The sequence below is a fragment of the Dendropsophus ebraccatus genome, chromosome 3 (genome assembly GCF_027789765.1).
Source record: "Dendropsophus ebraccatus isolate aDenEbr1 chromosome 3, aDenEbr1.pat, whole genome shotgun sequence".
In the NCBI taxonomy this organism is placed as follows: domain Eukaryota; kingdom Metazoa; phylum Chordata; class Amphibia; order Anura; family Hylidae; genus Dendropsophus; species Dendropsophus ebraccatus.
The window spans coordinates 38,111,723-38,136,332 of NC_091456.1; the positions used below are offsets into that span (position 1 = coordinate 38,111,723).

The 24,610-nt window shown below is 46.1% G+C and overlaps 1 protein-coding gene across 1 annotated transcript in view; it reads left to right on the forward strand.

The window, feature by feature from the left end:
* Positions 1-2,402: 2,402 nt before the first annotated feature.
* The window catches only part of SEC14L2 (SEC14 like lipid binding 2), a 37,713-nt gene continuing 15,505 nt past the window's right edge, over positions 2,403-24,610 (forward strand). Inside the window, exons 1-4 of the mRNA XM_069961476.1 lie at positions 2,403-2,519; positions 15,104-15,185; positions 19,820-19,863; positions 21,895-21,957. Of these exons, the coding sequence (XP_069817577.1) occupies positions 2,466-2,519; positions 15,104-15,185; positions 19,820-19,863; positions 21,895-21,957 (243 nt within the window). The 5' untranslated portion in view covers positions 2,403-2,465. The remainder of the gene's footprint in view (positions 2,520-15,103; positions 15,186-19,819; positions 19,864-21,894; positions 21,958-24,610) is intronic.

The following is a 24,610-nucleotide window of genomic DNA, read 5'->3' on the forward strand; positions in this document are numbered from 1 at the left end:
CTGTTGTGTCATACAGGCTGCACTCAGGGAGGGCTCTCTGAGGTACTGCTGGCCGAGCTACACAACAAGGCATTGCTGCCATGCATGGTCTGGGGCACAGAGTCATTGCTCAGAAATTGATCAACCCTTAAAATGAGTCAATGAGAGGGGGTTACTGTAAGGGCAACAAAGATGAGGGACTCCCCCAAAATTTGTTTCATTAGAATTTTTAGGTTTTAGGAGCATCTAACCTGTTGTTATGTCCCTATAGCACGCAGAGCGCTGAGGATGAGGGCAGTTTCCTTACCTTGATCCCTAGCACCGTTTTTTGGATATTTGTATGGATGTGGAGCATTGGGCAGGCAAGGTAGTGTGATCCATTCTCTGCATACATACCGCTGGCTGCCAGTGGAAGGATTTTTCCACCATACACTTTTCTTTTACAGTAGAAATGGTCTTTTCCCTTAGGGGCTGTTCACACTGAGTAAAACAGGCAAAAATTCCGAGTGGAACCCCCACCACAGACTCCGCTCAGAATCCCACTTGCCTCAGTGTCTAAATGTAATGTGTTGTGGATGTCAATTCTTTGAGCAGAGAGCAGAGGTGCGCAGCACATTACATTGAGGCAGGCGCGATTCCAAGCGGAGTCCATGGTGGGGGTTCCGATTGGAGATTCTGCCTGTTTTACTCAGGGCCCTTACAGTTTTCACTGGGCTGGCAAATCCACTCATCTCATATATATGGCTCTGGCATCAGGCTTCTGTACCTGGCAGAGCCCTTAGAAGTCATTGGGAGCCTTAGGTTGTATATGTTGCAGTGAAATGATAGAATCCAGGGACTTGATCAAATCCCAGGAAATGATGAAATGAACGCGCCGTTCCATCATTCTCCTAGGGAATTGATCAAATCACTGACCCCTGGTGGAATGAACGTTCGAGGAGTCGTCCAGCTCTATGTTTGGTGGTGGAGGCGGACGGGAGAGCAGAGCGGCACACCTCCAGGCAGGCAAATGGTGGCGGCGGCAGACGGGAACTCCCGGCAGGCATTGCGGTAGGGGAACGGGGGAGCAGAGCGACACACCTCCCGGCAGGCATATGGCGGTGGGGCGGACAGGACCAGAGGCGGACGGGGAGCAGAGCGGCACACCTGCTGGCAGGCATGGTGGCGGGGGGAACGGGGTGTCAGGGTCAGGGTAGACTCATCACCTTGACAGGGGGAGCAGAGCGGCACACCTCCCGGCAGGCATATGTTGGTGGGGCGGACAGGACCGGAGGCGGACGGGAAGCAGAGCGGCACACCTGCCGGCAGGCATGTGGCTTTGGGGCAGATGGGGAGCAGAGCGGACAGGCCAGGGAAGCAGGAGGCATGTTGCGGAGCGGAAGGGACCGGAGGCAGACGGGGAGCAGAACGGCACACCTCCCAGCAGGCATATGTCATTGGGGCGGACAGGACCGGAGGCGGACGGGAAGCAGAGCGGCACACCTGCCGGCAGGCATGTGGCTTTGGGGCAGATGGGGAGCAGAGCGGACAGGCCAGGGAAGCAGGAGGCATGTTGCGGAGCGGAAGGGACCGGAGGCAGACGGGGAGCAGAACGGCACACCTCCCAGCAGGCATATGGCGGTGGGGGCGGACGGGGAGCAGAGCGGACATGCTAGGGGAGCAGGAGGCACGTAGCAGGGGAAATGAGCGGAAATGGGAGCAAAGGGGTGGCAGACGTGAAGCAGAGCGGAAAGGCTGGGGGAAGCAGATAGGCGATACGGTAAGCAAATTCTATGTTGCAGGGGGAAACGATAGAGTTCATATAAATGATGGAACGGCGCGGTCATTTGACCATTTCCCGGGATTTGATCAAATCCCTGATTCTATCGTTTCACTGCAACATATATACTGGCATCAAAGTGGGCAGATGGGCATCTTTTCCTGATTTGAATAAGTTACTGTTTTTTTCAAAGGGTTAAAGGAGTATAATTTGGTATAATTTTCTGAAACCAGTTGATTTGAAAGACAAAGATTTTCGCTGGAGTGCCCCTTTAAATAAGTTTGGGCCACAGGATGTCCCACTGCCAACACAGAGAGAAGGGTGCCCCACATTAAACACAAAAAAACTGTCTAGCCTGGCCCAAAGGGGTCCTGAATGTAAATGTTTCTTTTTTTCCCTTTCTTTTTTTTTTCCTCAGCCAAAATTTTACTAATAAAAATTTTATATTTGGCAAAAAAAAATGAAAAAACTAAACAAAAACAATTCTGTGAATAAGGAACTGTGCGAGTAAGCAGCTTCAGCACGGCAGGAAGGTTACATTCAGTCACTGGCCACAATAAAGGGAGGCCTGTGCCTTTAAGGAAGCGAAGAGGCCGTCCGGGGGGGCGGGGCCTGGGATGTAGTATAATTACACAGGGAAGCCCAGTGACTCGGTGTGACAGTGACACACCCTCCCGGGCACAGAGAGGAGGCAGCAGCTGCGGAAGAGAGAGAAGCAGGTGCCAGGATGAGTGGAAGGGTCGGAGATCTGAGCCCCAAGCAGGAGGAGGCCCTGGCCAAGGTGAGCGCCCTGATACACTGCACAGCCGCACTGTACTAGCCGGGGAGAAGAGCTGCCTCTTCCTCTATAGCATCACTGTGCCGGTCCTCTCCTCCCTCCTATACATGGTACTGTTACTGCTGAGGAGAGCAGCACTCCCTCCTATACATGGTACTGTTACTGCTGAGGAGAGCAGCACTCCCTCCTGTACATGATACTGTTACTGCATATGAGAGCAGCACTCCCTCCTATACATGGTACTGTTACTGCTGAGGAGAGCAGCACTCCCTCCTATACATGGTACTGTTACTGCTGAGGAGAGCAGCACTCCCTCCTATACATGGTACTGTTACTGCTGAGGAGAGCAGCACTCCCTCCTGTACATGGTACTGTTACTGCTGAGGAGAGCAGCACTCCCTCTTATACATGGTACTGTTACTGCTGAGGAGAGCAGCACTCCCTCCTGTACATGGTACTGTTACTGCTGAGGAGAGCAGCACTCCCTCTTATACATGGTACTGTTACTGCTGAGGAGAGCAGCACTCCCTCCTATACATGGTACTGTTACTGCTGAGGAGAGCAGCACTCCCTCCTGTACATGGCACTGTTACTGCTGAGGAGAGCAGCACTCCCTCCTGTACATGGTACTGTTACTGCTGAGGACAGCAGCACTCCCTCCTATACATGGTACTGTTACTGCTGAGGAGAGCAGCACTCCCTCCTATACATGGTACTGTTACTGCTGAGGAGAGCAGCACTCCCTCCTGTACATGATACTGTTACTGCATATGAGAGCAGCACTCCCTCCTATACATGGTACTGTTACTGCTGAGGAGAGCAGCACTCCCTCCTATACATGGCACTGTTACTGCTGAGGAGAGCAGCACTCCCTCCTGTACATGGCACTGTTACTGCTGAGGAGAGCAGCACTCCCTCCTGTACATGGTACTGTTACTGCTGAGGACAGCAGCACTCCCTCCTATACATGGCACTGTTACTGCTGAGGGGAGCAGCACTCCCTCCTATACATGGTACTGTTACTGCTGAGGAGAGCAGCACTCCCTCCTATACATGGTACTGTTACTGCTGAGGAGAGCAGCACTCCCTCTTATACATGGTACTGTTACTGCTGAGGAGAGCAGCACTCCCTCCTATACATGGTACTGTTACTGCTGAGGAGAGCAGCACTCCCTCCTATACATGGTACTGTTACTGCTGAGGAGAGCAGCACTCCCTCTTATACATGGTACTGTTACTGCTGAGGAGAGCAGCACTCCCTCCTATACATGGTACTGTTACTGCTGAGGAGAGCAGCACTCCCTCCTGTACATGGCACTGTTACTGCTGAGGAGAGCAGCACTCCCTCCTATACATGGTACTGTTACTGCTGAGGAGAGCAGCACTCCCTCCTGTACATGGCACTGTTACTGCTGAGGAGAGCAGCACTCCCTCCTATACATGGTACTGTTACTGCATATGAGAGCAGCACTCCCTCCTATACATGGCACTGTTACTGCTGAGGAGAGCAGCACTCCCTCCTATACATGGTACTGTTACTGCATATGAGAGCAGCACTCCCTCCTATACATGGCACTGTTACTGCTGAGGAGAGCAGCACTCCCTCCTATACATGGCACTGTTACTGCTGAGGAGAGCAGCACTCCCTCCTGTACATGGTACTGTTACTGCTGAGGAGAGCAGCACTCCCTCCTATACATGGTACTGTTACTGCTGAGGAGAGCAGCACTCCCTCCTGTACGTGGCACTGTTACTGCTGAGGAGAGCAGCACTCCCTCCTGTACATGGCACTGTTACTGCTGAGGAGAGCAGCACTCCCTCCTGTACATGGTACTGTTACTGCTGAGGAGAGCAGCACTCCCTCCTGTACATGGCACTGTTACTGCTGAGGAGAGCAGCACTCCCTCCTATACATGGTACTGTTACTGCATATGAGAGCAGCACTCCCTCCTGTACATGGTACTGTTACTGCTGAGGACAGCAGCACTCCCTCCTATACATGGTACTGTTACTGCTGAGGACAGCAGCACTCCCTCCTATACATGGCACTGTTACTGCTGAGGAGAGCAGCACTCCCTCCTATACATGGTACTGTTACTGCTGAGGAGAGCAGCACTCCCTCCTATACTGCTGAGGAGAGCAGCACTCCCTCCTATACATGGTACTGTTACTGCTGAGGAGAGCAGCACTCCCTCCTATACATGGTACTGTTACTGCTGAGGAGAGCAGCACTCCCTCCTGTACATGGTACTGTTACTGCTGAGGAGAGCAGCACTCCCTCCTGTACATGGCACTGTTACTGCTGAGGAGAGCAGCACTCCCTCCTGTACATGGTACTGTTACTGCTGAGGAGAGCAGCACTCCCTCCTATACATGGCACTGTTACTGCTGAGGAGAGCAGCACTCCCTCCTATACATGGTACTGTTACTGCTGAGGACAGCAGCACTCCCTCCTATACATGGTACTGTTACTGCTGAGGACAGCAGCACTCCCTCCTATACTGCTGAGGAGAGCAGCACTCCCTCCTGTACATGTTACTATCTCTAGGCTTCCTGTAGCATGGCACCTGGGAGATGCCGTAGTCACAACACACAGCTCCCCGCCCTGGCAGCAGCATCGGGCACCCAGCAAGGATTGGCGCCTCTCCTCACTGAGGTCACATTGTTTACCTGAAGGGCTGAGCCTGCACACAGTACCTGGTCAGCACTGCTAAACTCTTATTATATGATGAGAAGTTACAGAGATGATGCAGCACTGCCAGGTTACTGATGCTGGAGGTGCCCTACATGCCATCCTGCAGGCTTCAGCATTCACTCCACAGCTTCTTCAGGGTATATAGACATCCGGAAGAGACCTAATAAGAGTCAGCTACAGTTGTATCCATGTATGTAATCTGTATACATTATCATCAGAATGAACACATCTGTCCTATTCTGATAGTCTGTGTATCAGTACCAGGAGCAGTCAGCTCACAGTCCTGTCAGTACTGGACGCATTGTAGCAAGCTCTGCTGTGGGGTTATTGTATCTGTTTGTGGTTTTTAGTGTCTGACTAAAGAGAATTCATTGGAAATAACCAGAAAGGCACATGATATTAGAGTTATATAACTCGTCCTCATATAATAAAATCTTTATTTACTTAAAATTAGGCCCCTCCAAAGCTCATGACTTTAGCCGTCCTCACAGATTATTGGCAGAGAGAGATCATGTGATTTGTTTCATGCCAATAACCAAGATGGTTGCGCTGATTAGTCAGCCCTTTTAGTATTTCCCTTCTTATTATGTTTATCCCAGGCATAACATTCTGTTATTGTAGATTTACCAACCACCTCTGCTGGAAGTTTGTTCCAAGCATGTACTACTCTTTCAGTAAAGTAATATTTTCTCACATTGCTTCTGATCTTTCCCCCAGCTAACCTCTCACTGTGTCCTCTTGTTCTTGAGTTCACTTTTTAAAAAAAATAAAAACACTTCCCTCCCGCACCTTATTTAGTCCTTAAACATATTTAAAGGTTTCGATCATATTCTTTCCAGTCTGACACAGCGCTCTCTGCTGCCACCTCTGTCCATGTCAGGAACTGTCCACAGCAGGAGAGGTTTTCTATGGAAATTGGCTGCTGCTCTGGACAGTTCCTGACATGGACAGAGGTGGCACTGTGTCAGACTGGAAAGAATACACCCCCTTCCTGCAGGACATACAGCAGCTGATAAGTACTGGAAGACTTGAGATTTTTAAATAGAAGTAAATTACAAATCTCTGACACTTTCTGGCACCACTTGATATAAAAGAAAAAGATTTCCGCTGGAGTGCCCCTATAATACTCCCTTGTAGAGTGTAAGGGCCTTATTCCACCGGACGTTTATCGTTCGCATAATCGTTAACGATAAACGATCCAAACGACCGCTATTACGAAAGACCTGAAATCGTTTGCCCATTTACATGGAAAGATAATCGTTACTTATGATCGTTCTTGCGGTCGTCGCTATTGCGTTCGTCACTACTGCGAACGACCAAACGACGTCTTATTCAATGCGAACAATTTGCGGATGAGCAACGATAAAAATAGGTCCAGGTCTTATTAAACGATCAACGTTTCTCGTTCGGTCGTTAGTTGTTAACTGCTATTCAACCGAACGATTATCGCTTAGATTCGAACGATTTAATGATAATCTGAACGATAATCGTCTGGTGGAATAGGGCCCTAAGCTCCTTCAACCATAGGCTGTCTCCTTTTCTCTCTTTATTAGTAGATCTTCCAGATTTGCCATAAGATTATATTGCTACCTAATATAGAGCAGGGGTAGGGAACCTTGGCTCTCCAGCTGTTGCAAAACTACAACTCCCATCATGCCTGGACAGCCAAAGCGTTAGCTCTTACACTCCAGGCATGATGGGAGTTGTAGTTTTGCAACAGCTGGAGAGCCAAGGTTCCCTACCCCTGCTATATAGAATACGTAATGGTCATTGCAACAAGCACAGTAGCAATAAAGAAGGTTCCCAACTTTGTGTTCTGCATACCATGTGAATAAATAGGACAGGTATCCATCCATACATACATCCATACATCCATACAGTACATCCATACATACATACATACAGTACATTCATACAGTACATCCATACATGCATGCATACATCTGACACATAGGGAACACAACGCTACCTTATCTCCATTGATCAGGAACCAGCGCCTCTGTATCTATAATAGGAGAACAGGAGAAGCTTGCTGTGTGAGTGTACAAGGTGGAGCTCTGAAAATATTCGGGATCTTGAAGATAATTCTGATAATATTCAAACAAGTGACTTGATAGGAACGACTTTATGATGATGTTATATACATGGTATACAGGCTTTAACCCTTTGAGGACCAGGCCCAAAATGACCCTGTGGACCGCGCAAATTTTCAATTTTTGTGTTTTCGTTTTTCCCTCCTCCCTTTCTAAGAGCTCTAGCACTTTCAGTTTTCTATCTACAAGGCCATGTCCTATGAAGCGCGCTCTGTTTCCAGGGCGTACCGGTACGTCCTTAGTCGTCTAGGGGTTAAAGGAGTACTCAAGCGAAAATCTTTTTCTTTCAAATCAACTGTGGTCAGAAAGTTATATAGATTTGTAATTTACTTCTATAAAAAAAAAAAATCTTAAGTCTTCCCATACTTATCAGCTGCTGTATGCCCTGCAGGAAATGTTGTTTTCTTTTCAGTCTGATGCAGTGCTCTCTGCTGACATCTCTGTCCCAGACAGGAACTGTCCAGAACAGCAGCAAATCCCCAGAGTAAACCTTTTCTTCTCTGGGCAGTTCCTGTCTCAGACAGAGGTGGCAGCAGAGAGTGCTGTGTCAGACTGAAAAAAAACAAACAAACATTTCCTGCAGGGCATACAGCAGCTGATAAGTATGGGAAGACTTGAGATTTTTAAATAGAAGTAAATTACAAACCTATATAACTTTCTGAAACCAGTTTATTTAAAATAAAAAGATTTTTTGCTGGATAACCCCTTTAAACCAGCTATAGAAACTGGTTGTCATCCAAGAGTTCATGCAACTGATTTATCTAATCTTATTGAGCAAAGCGAGGACCTTGACATCGGAGGGCACTGTGTTTATGACCTGAGTGCCATTGCACGCCTGATACGGGGACATGACTCCTGATAGAGAGACACCTCACCTTATGTACCTTTCCCCAAACATGCTGTAAAATGAGTTCTTAGGATGGAACCGTATTAGATATATGGAGAAAACAAGCTCTTAGCCTTAGGTCCTTTGATGGCATTCGTTTAGTAATTTACATAGAAAATGCTGGACCTGCCAGATGTTACATAAGAAACAATGATGAATTATAAATCCGCCTCTACTTAGTGGGGTGGTGTAGTGAGCCCCTGCTGTGCCGCTTGTTAAACCACAACATGTTCTGTCGCTTGCATTTTCATGCTGGGTTTATGTAAGACATAACCAGATGTGGTACATTTTTTTTACCACTGCACTCCACTATAACATTCACTTGCATACATTTTTAGTAGTTGATAGTGTTACAGTACTATACATATATATGCGAATTTAGGGCTGTTCACACTGTGTAAAACAGGCAGAATTCCGCGGCAGAGCACCCTCCGCAGACTCCACTTGGAATCCTTCCTGCCTCAGCGTGTCAATGGGATGACTTGTACGCCTCCGCTCTCCACGCGTAGGCACGTGAGCCATGCCATTGATACACTGAGGTATGTGGGATTCTGTGGTGGGGGGCTCCGCCTCATAGTATAAGTGAAGCAAATCGCGTTATTAGACAATCTGCATATCAGCCTGCTGCTTTTGAATTCTGTGCCGCTCTGTGCTGCTCCACCTTTGGTGCCTGGAAAAGCTGGATCCAGTCCTGGAAAACATCTCCCAGGACTGGATTCAGCTTTTCCAGGCACTGGGGTAGAGCAGCACAGACTTCAAAGGCTGCCAACTGATAAGCAGATTGCCGAGCTAACACATCGCAGAATTCCGTGTCAGAGCCCCCTCCGCGGACTTCACTCGGATCCCTCCTACTTCAGTGTGTCAGTGGGATGCCTCGCGCGCCTCCGCTCATAGAATTGATGGGTCAGTTCTTTTAGCGGCGTGAGGCATACGGGATTCTGCGGCGGGGGGCTACGCCACAAAATACCGCCTGTTTTGCTCAATGTGAACATACACTTACAGTATAAATGAAGCAAATCGTTTTGTTAGCTCTGAAATCTGCTTATCAGCCTGCTGCTTTAGAAGTCTGTGCCGCTCTGTGCCTCTCCACCCCGGATACCTGTCCAGCTTTTCTAGGCACCCGGCGTGGAGCGGCACGGACTTCAAAGTCAGCAAGATAAACAGATTGCCGAGCTAAGAAAGTGATACGTTTCATTTACACTGTACATTTACCCATCTCTCTCTATCTATCTATCTATCTATATATATATATATATATATATATATATATATATATATATATATGTACTATGGGGGAGGTTTATCAAACATGGTGGAAAGTGAAACTGGCTCAGTTGCCCCTAGCAACCAATCAGATTCCACCTTTCATTCCTCACAGATTCTTTGGAAAATAAAAGGTGGAATCTGATTGGTTGCTAGGGGCAACTGAGCCAGTTTCACTTTACGCCATGTTAAATAAATCTCCTCTTATGTATATAGTATGTTATAGTATATTGGTATAAACCTGCTGTGTGTTATCTCTTACAATAGTTCTACATAAAACAGTCCTCTCTTGTGACTGCCAGTGCAGAGAGAGCGCTGCCTTTCTTTGTGTTTACTTTGTTCTTCACTATTTCAGGTATTTTAATTTGTCTTTAAAAGCTTAAGTACCTTTCAGTGTGTTTTAGTCCTGAAGGTACACAGGTCACAGAATGTGAAATCCTACACCCATCTGGACCTACAAACAAAATTTCAGCAACAAGTATGTGATGTCATGGGAACCTTGCACAATGCAGTTACCGCCAGTCTGCCACTATACATTCATAGTGAATAGATTGCTATAACAACCATGTTACACTTCCTACAGCCGGAACAATGTGCAGTTATGTCACAGCCTCCATCAATCAATAGTCATTGCCACACAGTACAAGGATTCTGAAGACAACTTTTTAGAGGCCCAGTTATAAGAAATTCTATAACAGACCAACAGACAACACACATTACAAAGTTGTGTAACTTTGTAATGTGTGTTATTTTGTGAATAATTGTTTAGCGCCGCACTACCCCTTTAAGTGATCTTAAAGCGATTCTCAAAAACTATTTTTTTGAACGATTTTTTGCTTTGTCTAAATGCTGATTGGCGTAAAAACCAAATAGTCGCTTTAAAATCATTAAACGATTGATTGATCGGTTTATCGGTTTGTGTAAAAGGACCATAAGTTGCCACAAATTTAATAGGAGACCGCTAGAATTAACCAGACTGTGGGAGTCCATGCCCCCATCACGCCACCCCAGTCCCATTCGCTTTCTAAGAAGTGGTGAGTGTGGTCTAATATGGTACGAAGTTGCTAATTTTTGCACATAATGGGTTAAGGCTCTATTACACGAAAAGATTACTTTGCGTAAAATCGTTATATCGTTCGTATTTAATCGATTATCTGTCTGTGTGTATAGAGGCAACGATTAAACAACCTAACGAAAATTTGTTCGTTTCTCGTTGATCGTATCTTTTGAGCTGACTCTAAAGTCAATGTTAATCATACGCACATCTTTCAGTATACGTACACATCGTTATAATGGTTAGTATACTAGAGTATACAAACTAAGGGAATTACCATCATAATTATGACAGTAACCAACGGCCGTCATACCGTTGTGCACTCGTTTATCGTTAATCTGCTAAAACCTTGTCTATCAGAATCCTAAAGCCTCTATTGCATGGCCCGATCTTCACAGCAAGCGAGGGCCGACCTATCAGGCCGGGCTCGCTTGCTCCTCATTCGGTGGTCTGCTGCTGGCACCATTACACTCACCGACAGCGAGGGGGTAAGAGCGGGGGGAGGCCGCCGTGGGGAGCTGCAGGGGTGGCTGTCCGGCGATCATTAGATTGTCCAGGCGAGGCCATTGCTATTGTGGTCATTTGTCTTTCAACATATGCATGTCGGCTGATCGTTGCCTTTTATTACAAATATGGCCGATAATCACTTTGTGTAATAGGGCCTTTAGGGTCCATTTACACAGAAAGATTATCTGACAGATTATCTGCCAAAGATTTGAAGCCAAAGCCAGGAATGGATTTGAAAAAATCGTAGGGTTTTCCTTTATGAACTGATCTCTGTTTATAGTCCATTTCTGGCTTTGGCTTCAAATCTTTGGCAGATAATCTGGCAGATAATCTTTCTGTGTAAATGGCCCCTTAGGCTGGGTTCACACTGCGTTTAACAGACCCATTTTTAATTGTTTGGTTTTAAAGGGAACCTGTCACCCCCCGTACCGGGGTGACAGGCTCCCGACCCCCCGTTAGAGACCCCTATACTTACCTCATCCCGCCGGGTCCCGCTTCTGGATTCGGTCGGGTCCCGGAGATCTCAGCCGCTGCAGCCCGGCGCGCGCGCTGAGAGATGAGTCCAACACCCATAGAGAATGACAGGAGAGTCCAGCGCTCCGTCATTCTCTATGAGCGTTGGACTCATCTGTCAGCGCGCGCGCCAGGCTGCAGCGGCTGAGAGCTCCGGGACCCGACCGAATCCAGAAGCGGGACCCGGCGGGATGAGGTAAGTATAGGGGTCTCTAACGGGGGGTCGGGAGCCTGTCACCCCGGCACGGGGGGTGACAGGTTCCCTTTAACATACAGAAAAAGCGTTCAACCGCATTTTTGTGTACGCTAAAAAAAAAGTCTGTTTCGATCTGTCGTTTTGTATATAAATAAATAATATTAAATAAAGTCAATGAAAAACAGATTCTGGCGGATGGCATACTGCTGCATCCGTTTTTCCCTCCATAAAACTCGTATGTTAAACGGACTGCAAAAACACAGTATGAACCCAGCCTTAATATTTTAATAAATCCCCTACCCCGAGCCAACTGTAGCAATATTTGAATGGGCTTTAAGGCTATGTTCACACACAGGAGTTCCATCAGTCTTTTGGCCAGTATTTTTTTCAAGCAAAACTTTGCAAATCTTTCCATTATAAGTTTGCCCTGTCAGTTCCACTCCTGATTTTGGCTATGAAAACTTACTAAAATACAATGTGTGTACATAGCCTAAAAGTGACAACGTCTTTTCTGATAAAGAACTGTGCTGAGAACACCATGCACATACAAAGCAGCCTGTCAGTCGCTGCCTTGAGGGGTGGGGGGGCACTTTCCTTCTGGATACATAGGACTAGTAACTACGAGTCAGCTGTATTCTTTTAGCGCTCATATTACACAGCGCAGACCTGTGTCTCTCTTTGGGAGAGGTGAACAATCAGCGCTTCTGTCATAGTGTTGTGTTTTTTTTTTTTTTTTGCAGCATTCACTGTGTTATATGAAGGACATTTCACAGTGTTACCAAACGTATGTTTTTTATGTTTTCTTTTCTTTTACAGAACAAGAGTTTTTTTAAAAAAAAAAAATCTATTATTTATGTGTATCATACCATAATCATTTTGCCAAAAGGGGGAATGAACTGCGGCCAAATTTTAAACAAATATTTATTTGATCCAAATATTCGACTTTTCCTGTGTTTTGCGCAAACATTTGAAAGCATTGTACAAAAAAGGACAATGGTGTTAAAAAAAAAATTGAAACTTTTTCCCTCTAGTGAAAACATTGATAAATTCCCCCTAAAGTGTGTACTTTTTAGTTTTTTTCCCCAGTGCCTCTGGCTGCCATGGCAATCAATTGGCATCTCATTGCAGGGGCACTTGTTTGGTGACAGAGGAAGCCCCCTCCTTCTGTCTGACAACTTAGATAGTATGGTTTAATCTTATCCCACAAAGGTGGTGTGTAACCCCCTAAAAGGGTAAAAAAAAGTCTTCATACAATTATGTTGATGGAAAAGAAAAATGTCTACATTGCCAGTCAAATGGACATGTTTAGAGATGAGCGAACCTGGAGCATGCTCGAGTCCATCCGAACCCGAACTTTCGGCATTTGATTAGCGGTGGCTGCTGAACTTGGATAAAGCCCTAAGGCTATGCAGGGCCGTCTTAACAGCATTATGGGCCCCTGGGCAGAGGTGCGAATAGGCCCCTTCCCAACCGCCGCCATCAAATCCCCCACATCTTTGCATATAGTGCCCCCCATAGTAGCCAGTGCCCCCCATAGTAGCCAGTACCCCCCATAGTAGCCAGTACCCCCCATAGTAGCCAGTACCCCCCATAGTAGCCAGTGCCCCCCATAGTAGCCAGTGGCCCCCATAGTAGCCAGTGACCCCCAAAACAACAAACCAGTTACTCACCCTTCCGCCGGCCCCAGCAGCTCCTCTCCCGGCAGCGCGCACTCCCGACATCCTTCGGGCACAGGCAGCGGGGTACAGAGAGACTGCCTGTGCCGGAAGTGTCCGGCTGCACGACACATCCAGGACACAGGCAGCGTCTTTGTACCCCGCTGCCTGTGCCCGGAGGATGACGGGAGTGACGCGCTGACGGGAGACATCAGCTGCTGGGGCCGCCGGACGGGTGAGTAACTGGACTGCCGGCCCCTTCTATGGCCACTCAGCTGAGCCGATCAGATGCACTTTCCTGGGCTTCTGATCGGCTCAGCTGAGAAGCGATAGAAGGGGCGGGCGGAGGGGGTCGCTCAGGGCCGCTCACTATGCATATGCACAGTGAGCGGCAATACAGCGGGCGGGCAGGACGGCTTCCTTGCGGTGCAAGCACTGCTTGGAAGCCGTCTTCTCTTTATAGGACGCACTTAGTTTTATAAGTGCGTTTTATAAAGCAAAAAATACAGGTGTGTCCCAGAGGGCAGGGGCCCCCTAGGACGCAAGGGCCCCCGGGCAGCCGCCTACCCTGCCCAATGAGTAAGACGGCCCTGAGGCTATGTGGAAAACATGGATATAGTCATTGGCTGTATCCATGTTTTCCAGACAACCTTAGAGCTTTATCCAAGTTCAGCAGCCCCTGCTAATCAAATACCGAACGTTCGGGTTCGGATCGACTCGAACCCGAACCCGGTTCGCTCATCTCTAGACATGTTCTTTTTATAATACAGTGGTACCTTGGTTTAGGAGTAACTTGGTTTAAGAGCGTTCTGGTTTAAGAGCTCACAGTTTTTAAAACTTGTGACTTGGTTTAAGTGCATTGCTTTGATTTAAGAGCTCCCTGTACTGGGTGGGAGGGCGAGTGGAGGAGGGGCATGGTCTGCAGAGCGGGGTCTACAGCCCTGTACTCTGACCCAGGAAGTCTCCCCCACCTTCCAAATCATAGCAGATCCACTTCAGGCTGGGGCTTGCATCAGGGGACAGGACGGTAGAGGTAATCTCTTCATAGCTGTAACCCCTCTCTCCCAGGACAGAGAGTGCTGCATGTATGTGCCCACATCTGCCCTGCTCATTCCTTCATGCTCCCTGCAGTCTCTGTCAGCCCTTGTGTTTCCCATCCTCTCCATTACTGTACAGTAACTTATACTAATATCACATATTCTGCTGTTTCTGAATGTTTGTTTCATCTGTTTTACATGTTATTCAGAATAATAAATCATTATTTTTGGGGTATGGAACCAATTGTCTGCATTTCTATGATTTCTTATGGGAAAACTTGCTTTGGTTTAAGAGTAGATTTGGATTACAAGCGCGGTCCCGGAACTAATTATGCTCATAATCCAAGGCACCACTGTACATGAAAAACAAAAGATCAGACAGGTAAAACGCCAGCCAACTTGATGGGGACCATTGAACTGATCCTATATCTTCAGTCTACAGCCAGGATTACTTATATATTCATTTGATTATATATTTTAATTACCTCCATATTCAATATTAGGCTATGTAAAACAACGGCCGTATTTCATAACCGCTATTGTTGTGCAAACAACAGCCTTTATTTAAGTAATAACGGCCGTTGTTATGAAATATGGCCGGTGTTTTTACAAAGTGTGAACCTAACCTAAATTTGATATTTCCAGCAGCTTTTTACAGTACTTACCCTCGTTTTTCCCTTGTCCACAGTTCCGTGAGAATGTTGAAGATCTGATGCCCCAGCTCCCTCCGTTCTGTCAGGATGACTACTTTCTACTGCGCTGGCTTCGAGGTAAGAGAACTATGAGGCCATATTCCCACAACGTCTTTTTAGGTAAAATAACGGGCGTTGTTATTAAAATGACGAACAAAAATAATCACCATGGGTGTTTTTTCGCCCCAAAAAAATGTTGTATGAACATTGCCTGAAGCAGTTAACTGGTTAATTCCATTTAATTCCAATTTAATCGATAAGGGACCAGGGTCTAGGAATCTATTATCATTGAAGCCCTTTACCCCCTGAGAGAAGGTGATCGGCAATCCATCAGAGCTCCTTCATGTCGGCATATGATAGCCTAGCTGGAACTTTGCTATCACTTATTACTGGACCTTCCACTTTGATTGTGGAACGTGGCGGCTGTGATGAAATTACCGGATATCAGATTGGTAAAATGACAGTAAGATATGGCAGTAAGAGTCAGTTCCAATTAATATTATATGCCCAATGATATAACAACTTAAAAACACTCAGTATCAATAACCGGGTTGAAAGATGAAAGATTTTCCATAGAAATAGTAATATGGTTATCATTATATTCCATTAGCAGCTTTTAATCTTTGCTTTATAAGGCCTGGCTTCACATCTGCGCCATTAGAGGCCTCCTTCTCACATTCTACTCAAGAACAGTGGGTCCATCAATGGAGCCTGATGGACCCCATTGACTTTAATGGTGTCTCTCAGGTTCTGGTATGATGACTGTTCATTTAACAAAACAAAAAAAATACTACATGCTACATTTTTTTTTCGTCCAGTCATTAAAGTGGAATCTGCGACAAAGGACCCTATGTAGCCTCCAACACAGATGTGAACCTAGCCTAAGATAAGGGTTACTTTTGTTTTGAGTTCATTAAATTAGAGTGTTATAATTTAAAGCAAATGTACTATCAGTACATTGCTTTTTTGTTTTTTACATGAATAAACCGGCACCAGTGTGTGTGGGGGGGGGGGGGGGGGGGGGAGGAGATGCCAGTGCCACAGCCCTTTTTTTGAACCGGCGCCTGGTTCTTGTGCATGGCGCCGGTCTGTTACCGGAAGCCGGCTGGCCCCCAGTGTGACGATCTGCCCTCCCGTCTGTGACGCGGCTCCACAATGGAGCAGTGTGCTTATAATGGCTCCAGTTTGGGCGCAGGTTTTGCAACTTGGTTCCATTAAAGTGAATGGAGCTTAATTGCAAACCGCACCTGAACTGGAGACAAGAGTTGTGTTGTCTCTGGAAAGAAAGTGGCCATGTTTTTTTAAAGGGGTTCTCCAGCACTACAAAAACATGGCCACTTTTCCCCCTCTCTTGTCTCCAGTTCAGGTGTGGTTTGCAATTAAAGGGGTTATCCAGCGCTACAAAAACATGGCCACTTTCCCCCCTACTGTTGTCTCCAGTTCAGGTGCAGTTTGCAATTAAGCTCCATTTACTTCAATGGAAGCGAGTTTCAAAACCCCACCCAAACTGGAGACAACAGTAGGGGGAAAGTGGCCATGTTTTTGTAGCGCTGGATAACCCCTTTAAGCTCCATTTACTTCAATGGAACTGAGTTCCAAACCCCACCCGATTTGGAGACAAGAGAGGGGAAAAAGTGGCCATGTTTTTGTAGCGCTGGATAACCCCTTTAATGCTGGATAACCCCTTTAAATGATAGAGGGGTAGCCCTGGCTCTACACTCATATACTCCTCCTGCTCTATAACATGATACTGATAGCTTAGATAGTATCCACATGATGACATGTTCCCTCAAGTACAATTACACTCAACTCTAGTGAAGGCACAAGAGGCCGTTCCCTCCCTTAGAGCTGCGGGACTTGAGTGATGTCATTCGTGCGCTTACAGAGCAGGGAGAGAGTCGACATCAGAGAACGACAATAAATATACCATGGTCTCTTGTAAAGGGCCCTTGTTAATGGGTTCTAGTCTATGAAAATAAGCTTATAATAAATTATAATTGACCATTTACTTTCACTGCTCAGATGATGCCTTTTGAAATATTTTAATAAGTTTTTAAGCTATGTCTAGTTACCATGGGGTTCATAAGTATTTGATACACCGCCAATTTTGCAGATTTTGAGTGAAGTGTAGCAAATACTGATGAAGCATTTCTTAGAGGGTTTTTTCTATTTTATTTTTTATTATTTTTTCTTGCCACTCAGAGAGTGAGTCTTATAGGCATTATTCAGTACCACTAAGCATAATGCAGCATGGTGGCTTAGTAGTCAACAGTAGAGTTGAGCGGATCTGTCAAAATGTTCGGATACAGCAGGGATGGGGAACCTTCGGCCCTCCAGCTGTTGAAAAACTACAATTCCCATTATGCCTGGACAGCCAAAGCTTTGCTCTGGCTGTCCAGGCATGATGGGAATTGGAGTTTTGCAACAGCTGAAGGGCCATATGTTCCCTATCCCTGGGGTACAGGGACGTTACCTGAAGCCGAACGCTCTGTGCTTGATTCCCTGTAGCTGCAGAAGTCTGAAACCAATAGCTGTATCCATGTTTACCGGGCGGCCCTAGGGTGGCATCCAACTTCTACAGCTGCAGGGAATCAAACCGAGCGTTTGGGTACGGACAACGTTGCCGAGCCCGAACATTGTGACAGATCTGCTCAATAATAGTCAGCAGTATTGCCTTGCTGTCTACAAACACGATTTACCACTAGGAATGAGCGAATTTACAGTACTAACAAAGCGCTTTCTTAGGGCCCTATTACACGGGACGATTATCGTGTGAAAAATCGTTATATCGTTCGAATGATCGTTCTGTGTAATTGCAGGCAACGATCGAAAAATCGTTTTTGTATGTCGTTGATCGTTGATTTAGATCTAAACCTAAAATTATTGTTAATCGTTCGCTGTAATTCCACGTTGGTTCGCTCAAGTTCCGCATATTTTTTTACTAATCGTTCAGTGTAATAGCACATAGCCCATTGTTTTCCTGAAATCAGAAGGAATATCGAACGATTATCGTTCTGTGTTATATGGTAAACGATTTCAGGTTAACGGTAAACAATCTCGTTTGCCATTGTTTATCGTTAGTCGTTAATCGTTAAAAATCGCTCCGTGTAATAGGACCTTTAGGCTCAGCGGACAGCTTGTCAGCCAGCTGCCTTTGAATTCAACCCCCTCTGAGTTCCTGGAAAAGCTGGATCCAGTCCTGGGAAACTGGGAGAAGATTCCTAGGACAGGATGCAGCTTTTCTAGGCACAGAGTTGAAAGGCTGACAAGCCGACCGCTGAGCCTAGTGAAGCACTTTGCTTCGATAATACTGTAAATTCGCTCATCCTGACTTACCACCGATTCTAAATGTTTTGCAACCACTGACACAACAGTAACTTATGACTATAATAGACATCCAACAGATAGATACAACCAGTACAGTGTTAAAAAGACGGTCAGCCATAGATGACATGTTCTTCCAGAAACAGATGTTCACACAATCCCTGGTAATAGTGAACAGCTGGCTTGTGTATATGTGTGTGCGAGCGCTTGCGCGTGTCTGTTTGTAGAAAGGAATAAAACAATGACTGTTTCTAGCTCTTTCAGCGGTACCAGGGCAGACGAGGCTGGCAGAATCAGTCCCAGTATTATGTGTTTAGTATCTCCCAGAATGAGATTATACTCCAACATTATGATTTCCCTGTGAGAGAGCATTGATTTTTAATTTCTGAGGTAAAAGTCCACGTTTACACATGTCTGCATTAGGCCACATTCACACACACTTTCTGGAGCCTTATTTGCAGCCATATTTCTTCCCACATACAGTATCCAGTTCATTTTTTTTCAGCCACTTATGACTCACAATGAGGCTCAAAAAATGATGTGTGAACATGTGACATGATCGGCCATTTAAAGGGAACCTGTGGTCACTTTTGGCTTCCCCAGAACAACCCGTTTGGACTTTTCCCTAACCCCTTCCACCTCGGTCTGCTACAACTAAACATAAATAATCAGTTTTCTGTTGTTCTTAAAAAAAAGTGACAAAAATGTCTTTCAACGTGAAGCATGTGAACACAACCATACAATAAACCTTTGAAACCTATATTCCAATATGGGCTTTTGATTTGATTTAAAGGGGTTGTTAACCAAAAGTTTTCTTTTCTTTTAAATCAACTGTTGCCAGAGATTTGTAATTTACTCCTACTAAAAAAATGTCCAGTCTTTCAGTACTTATCAGCTGATGTATGTCCTGCAGGAAGTCGTGCATTCTTTTCAGTCTGACACAGTGCTCTCTGCTGCCACCTCTGTCCATGTCAGAAACTGTCCAGAGCACCAGCAAATCCCCATAGAAAACCTCTCCTGCTCTCCAGACGTGAAAGAATACCACTTCCAGCAGGACATACAGCAGCTGAAAGACTGGAGATTTTTTAATAGAAGTAAATTACAAATTTTCTGACACCAGTTGATTTCAAAGAAAAACTTTTTTTTGGTGAACAACCATTTTAATCTCTGCAGGCGATGTAGATTCAAGGCAGGAAAGGGACACAACACAACGGAGTCATTTGCATAAGTGACTGCTATACTTATGGTTATTTTTCATAGTCCATAGTCCTGCAATTATTTTTCTCCTTGTCATAGCAGGGTTAAGGATTATGGATTATGTGTCTGTAATGTAATATCCCTATAATCTCCTCTGTCTAATCTCTTCTTCTCTCTGCCCCATCTCCCAGCCCGATGCTTTAACCTGCAGAAATCAGAGAGTATGCTTCGAAAGGTGAGGACTTTATACCTGCAGGAAAACACGATAATATGAGTAAACTTTAACCCCTCCATTAAAACATGGCTGCTCTTGCAATTTTTAAAGAGCACCTCTCACTTTTTTGCAGTTATGTGTGGGTTTATAATATTAGCCACTAGTCAGAGAACCATAAAACTGAGCAATAAAAAAAAAAAATAAGCATAGAATACCCTATAAAATCGGAAGTGTTGGGTTTGATTTGCGCCATCAACATTTATTCCAGAAGTGGCATCATGGAATCAGTAGAAGTGTGTTCCCTTCTGTGCGTTCACACTGAGGATTTGAAGAGGAAAGTTTTCTGCTTGAGGGTGGGTTCACACTGAGGAATCTGGGCGGATAACCCACCGTGGATTCCGCAGCTTGGGCCCATGCGCATCTCTGACTGCCCTTAGGCTCCATTCTATGGTTGGGCAGATTTCACTGTCCACCCAAAGAATTGACATGTAAATCTTTTGGGTTGGTGGCAGAATCTGCCTGACAATAGAATGGAGTCTATGACACTGGTGGAGATGGGCGCGGCGGCGAGCAGCGGAATCTGTTTTAGGTTATATTCCTGTATTCCTCATTGTGCACATATCCTTCATGCAGAATTCAAGCCCCATTGGCTTCTAAAGGATTCCTCTAGCGGAATCCGCAACACAATTTTCCTGACAGAAATTCCGCCGTGTGAACGAATGAGCGAAAAGCCCATTCAACACAATAGAAAAATAAAATGTTCGTTTTTTATAGGTGGAATTTCAAACAGATTCTGCATGCATTTGGATGCGGAATCCGCTTAAAATTTCACATGTATTCCGTAATGTGAATGCATTCTCTATTCCACGGGCCGAGAAGGGCTCATCAACAATGTAAACAAGCGCTAATCTGCTAGATCAGCGCTTGTTTACTGGGCCTATTCCACGGCCCGACAATCGTTAGCACGGGCTGCAGGGACATCGTTACCAATGTTCTTGCAGCCCTTGTTTCATACATTACCTGTCCAGGCGCAGGTCTTCTCCTTCTCCCGATCCCGCGCCTTCGGAGCGCCCTGTCTGAACTGACAGACCGCATAGCCAATCACTGGCCACGGCAGTTCCAGCCAGTGATTGGCTGAGCGGTCTGCAGCGTGGGAGCGGGAGAAGACCTGAGCCTGGAGAGGTAATGAATGATGTTTTGAAAACGCCGGTCTCCCCCTGTGTCTGCTATTCCACATAGCGATGCGCGGGTGGCGACCGATGATTTTAGGTTTGAACCTAAATGAACGATCAGCCGATGACACGATCATCGGCTGATCGTTCTCTCTATTCCACGGAGCAATAAGCCGATTATCGCTCTGTGGAATAGGCTCCTTAGCAAGAAACACAGTCTTTAGTTATATTCAACTATAGTCTTTCTATCAGTCTTTTTTTCAACCAGAACCAGTAGTGGGTTAAAAAAACAAGAAACACACAAATCTCTCCATTATAATTTTGTCCATTCAGTTCCACTCCTGGTTTTGGTTAAAAAAAGACTGACGAAAATACTATGTGTGAACATAGCCTCTGGTAGTCTTTCCTTTGATGTCTTATGAGACATATTGGGGCACATATTATCCTCTTTGCACCATTATTTTGGCTAATTTGGTGTTTTTACACCACATTTATCAAGGTGTTTGTGCTGTTTTTGAGCAGTTTACGTTTGCTATGTTAAGTTTTCACTCGGAGGGGCCATGGGTGGGGATGGGGGGTATTTTAGGTACTTTATTAGCCAGATTTATCATGTGTGATTATAATGTTTTTTTGCGCAAAAAGATCTGTAGCATTACTCTAGTCAGACCTTGGCGTAGCTTTTTAGCCAAGCTATGTTAGCCGGAAAAAAAAAGAGTGCAAAAATTGTGCAAGATTTATCAAGTCCTGCACGCCAAATGATAAATGTCATCTATTATGTTTAACTTTCACGTGGCGGTACACTTTTATTTATCTTGCTACTATTCACATTAATGAGAAATAGTGTTTGGTAATTCCCTTTCTTCTTACGTTTGTCCTGCAGCATGTGGAGTTTCGGAAGCACATGGATTCTGACAATATGCTGGAGAAGTGGCAGCCACCAGAAGTGAGTCACAGAGCACAGTCCTTCTTCTCCATTCAGCATGCATCAGTTTGCACCCTAAGGCCAGGTTCATACTATGTAAAAACAATGGGCGTATTTCATAACAACGGCCGTTGTTTGTACTGTACTGTTTTGAGCTTATTCACACAGCGAATTAAAAAGGAGGCAAATTCTGGCCAAAATCTGCTCATCTGAAATCTATTCAGATTTTGATGCAGATTTGCATGTGTTTTTTCACTCATATTTAAGCTCTATTGATTTAAGGGTACAAACACACTGGGCGTATCTGCAGCGGATTTCGCAGCAAGATCCGCTGCAGATCTGTGCCCTGTACACTCTATGGGCAGTCAAACTCGCAGCGAGATGTCCATCCTGCTGCGAGTTTGTCAGCAGCCCGCCCCTCTGGCCGGCCGGATACATTACCTTCTCCATGCTCCGGCTTGCTTCGGGGGTTCCCGACACGTCCCGGTCGGCCAGTCAGTGCACTGCCCCACCGCAGCACACTGATTATCTGAGTGGGACGTGAAGACGCCGGGAGCCCCGAAGCAAGCCAGTGCAGGGAGCAGACGAAGTATACACTCTGGCAGGCCAGGGGTAACGGGGCGGGTTTCTGACAAACTCTCAGCGGGGTGGACATCTCGCTGCGAGTTTGTCTGCCCATAGAGTGTACAGGGCACATCCCGCTGCGAGTTTGTCCGCAGCCCGCCCCGTTAACCCCCGGCCACCGGAGCCTATACTTCACCTGCTCCCCGCTCCGGAATGCTTCGGGGCTCCCGTTGTCTTCACGTCCCGCTCAGCCAAACAGTGCGCTGCGGCGGGGCAGTGCACTGAATGGCCGAGCTAGACGTGCCGAGAACCCCCCAAGCAAGCCGAAGCGGGGACCAGATGATGTATAGGCTCCAGCGGCCAGGGGTTAACAGGGCGGACAAATTCGCAGCGTAATGTGAATCCTGCTGCGAGTTTGTCTGCCAATAGAGTTTACTGGCCGGGAACCGCAGCAAGAAATCCGCTGCGGATCCGGTACGTGTGAACGTACCCTAAACGGGAAAATCCATGTGGAAACTCATTGTTAGCCGTACAAGGCTATGTTCCCACAACAGATAACACTGCCTGTTACATAGGAACGAATGGTGTTATACTTCTGGGCGGTGTTCGGCACGTTCCTGCAGCTGTTACCGCCATATCGGCTGCAGGAACATTATCCTTTTACAGTTGAATTGCGGGCACCATTGGATGTGCCTGCAAATCAATTCACCATTCGCTACAATGTAAGTACGGATGACGGTTGTACTTTACATTGTGTGAACAGCTATTGTTTCCGGAGACTGTTGACAAACAGTGTCCAGAAATAATAGGTATGTTCATTATTTTATTTATTGAATTTAATGCAATGCCGCTGCTGCAGAAAAGAACGGACGCTGATTTCAAAAGCATACTGGGAACATAGCGTAAAGCCCCTATTCCACGGGCCGACAATAAGGAGCAAACGAGCGCCGTGAGCGCTCGTTTGCTCCTCATTCCCCGCTCGCTGCTGCCGATATTCCATGCGGGGGCAGCGAGCGGGTGGGGCCGGGGGGAGCTGCGGGCAGGCTGCCCGGGTGGTCATTGATCGTCCGGGCAGCCCATAGCATATAGCGGCGGTCTGCTGCCGCCACTCCTATTCCACGGACATGTTGAAAGACAAATGACTTCAACGATCACCCGACCTGAACAATGTTGGCTGATCGTTGCCTCCTATCTCATGGGACGATTATCGGCCGTAACAGCCGATATTGGCTGAATACGTCCGTGGAATAGGGCCTTAAGGGCGCTCTCACACATCCTTTTTGTGTGGTGTTTTTCAGGCCTCTAAAAAAGCCAGAAAAACTGCTAATGCGTTTTTTCCATGCATTTGCACATTTTCTGGCGTTTTTCACATCATGTGTGAATGATCTGGTGAAGGCATTTTTGTGTGCTGATTTTTTTTTTCCCCTCTGCCATCACATGACCTAGCTGCTGGACCATAAAAAGGTGACAAAAACGCCAGCATAGCAATAGTGTTTTTAGATAACTAGAACAATCCCATTGAAGTCTATGGTAGAAAAAACCCTCAGCGTGCTGCATTTTGGAAAAACTGCCTAAGAGTGTCAAAAACACCAGAGAGAAGAGGAAAAAAGCCATTGCATTTTTTCAAGATTTTACCCACAATCTGCCCCCTCCAAACCATTTGTACCCTCGGATAGCTGCTTTTAATCCAAGATCTGTCCTGGGGTCGGTTCCGCGGGTGATGCAGTTATTGTCCTAAGTCTTAGTTGCAAAATACTGAGCAAAAATACTGTGTGGGAACAAAGACTTAAAGTAAATTCTAGTATAACATCTGGCCTACTGTAGAAATAGTTTTGGAGATACGCTACGCTCTGGGAAACATATACATAAGTAGGAGGTTGTTTATTTCATAGATATTTAAGCTGAGCAGTTTATCTGGCTGCAGCCCAGACCTGCAAAATCCTTCCAACTGATCCTCTAGCAAAACCTGTTCTGGATATAGAAAGGTGTCAGATTAGTGATAACCCTTCCTGACACCATTGTTTGTGTGTGCCAGGAAACAGATAGGGCCAATACATTGTCTCATTTAGGCTTCTCTCACACGTATTTTTTTCCGCATTTTTGCTTGTAA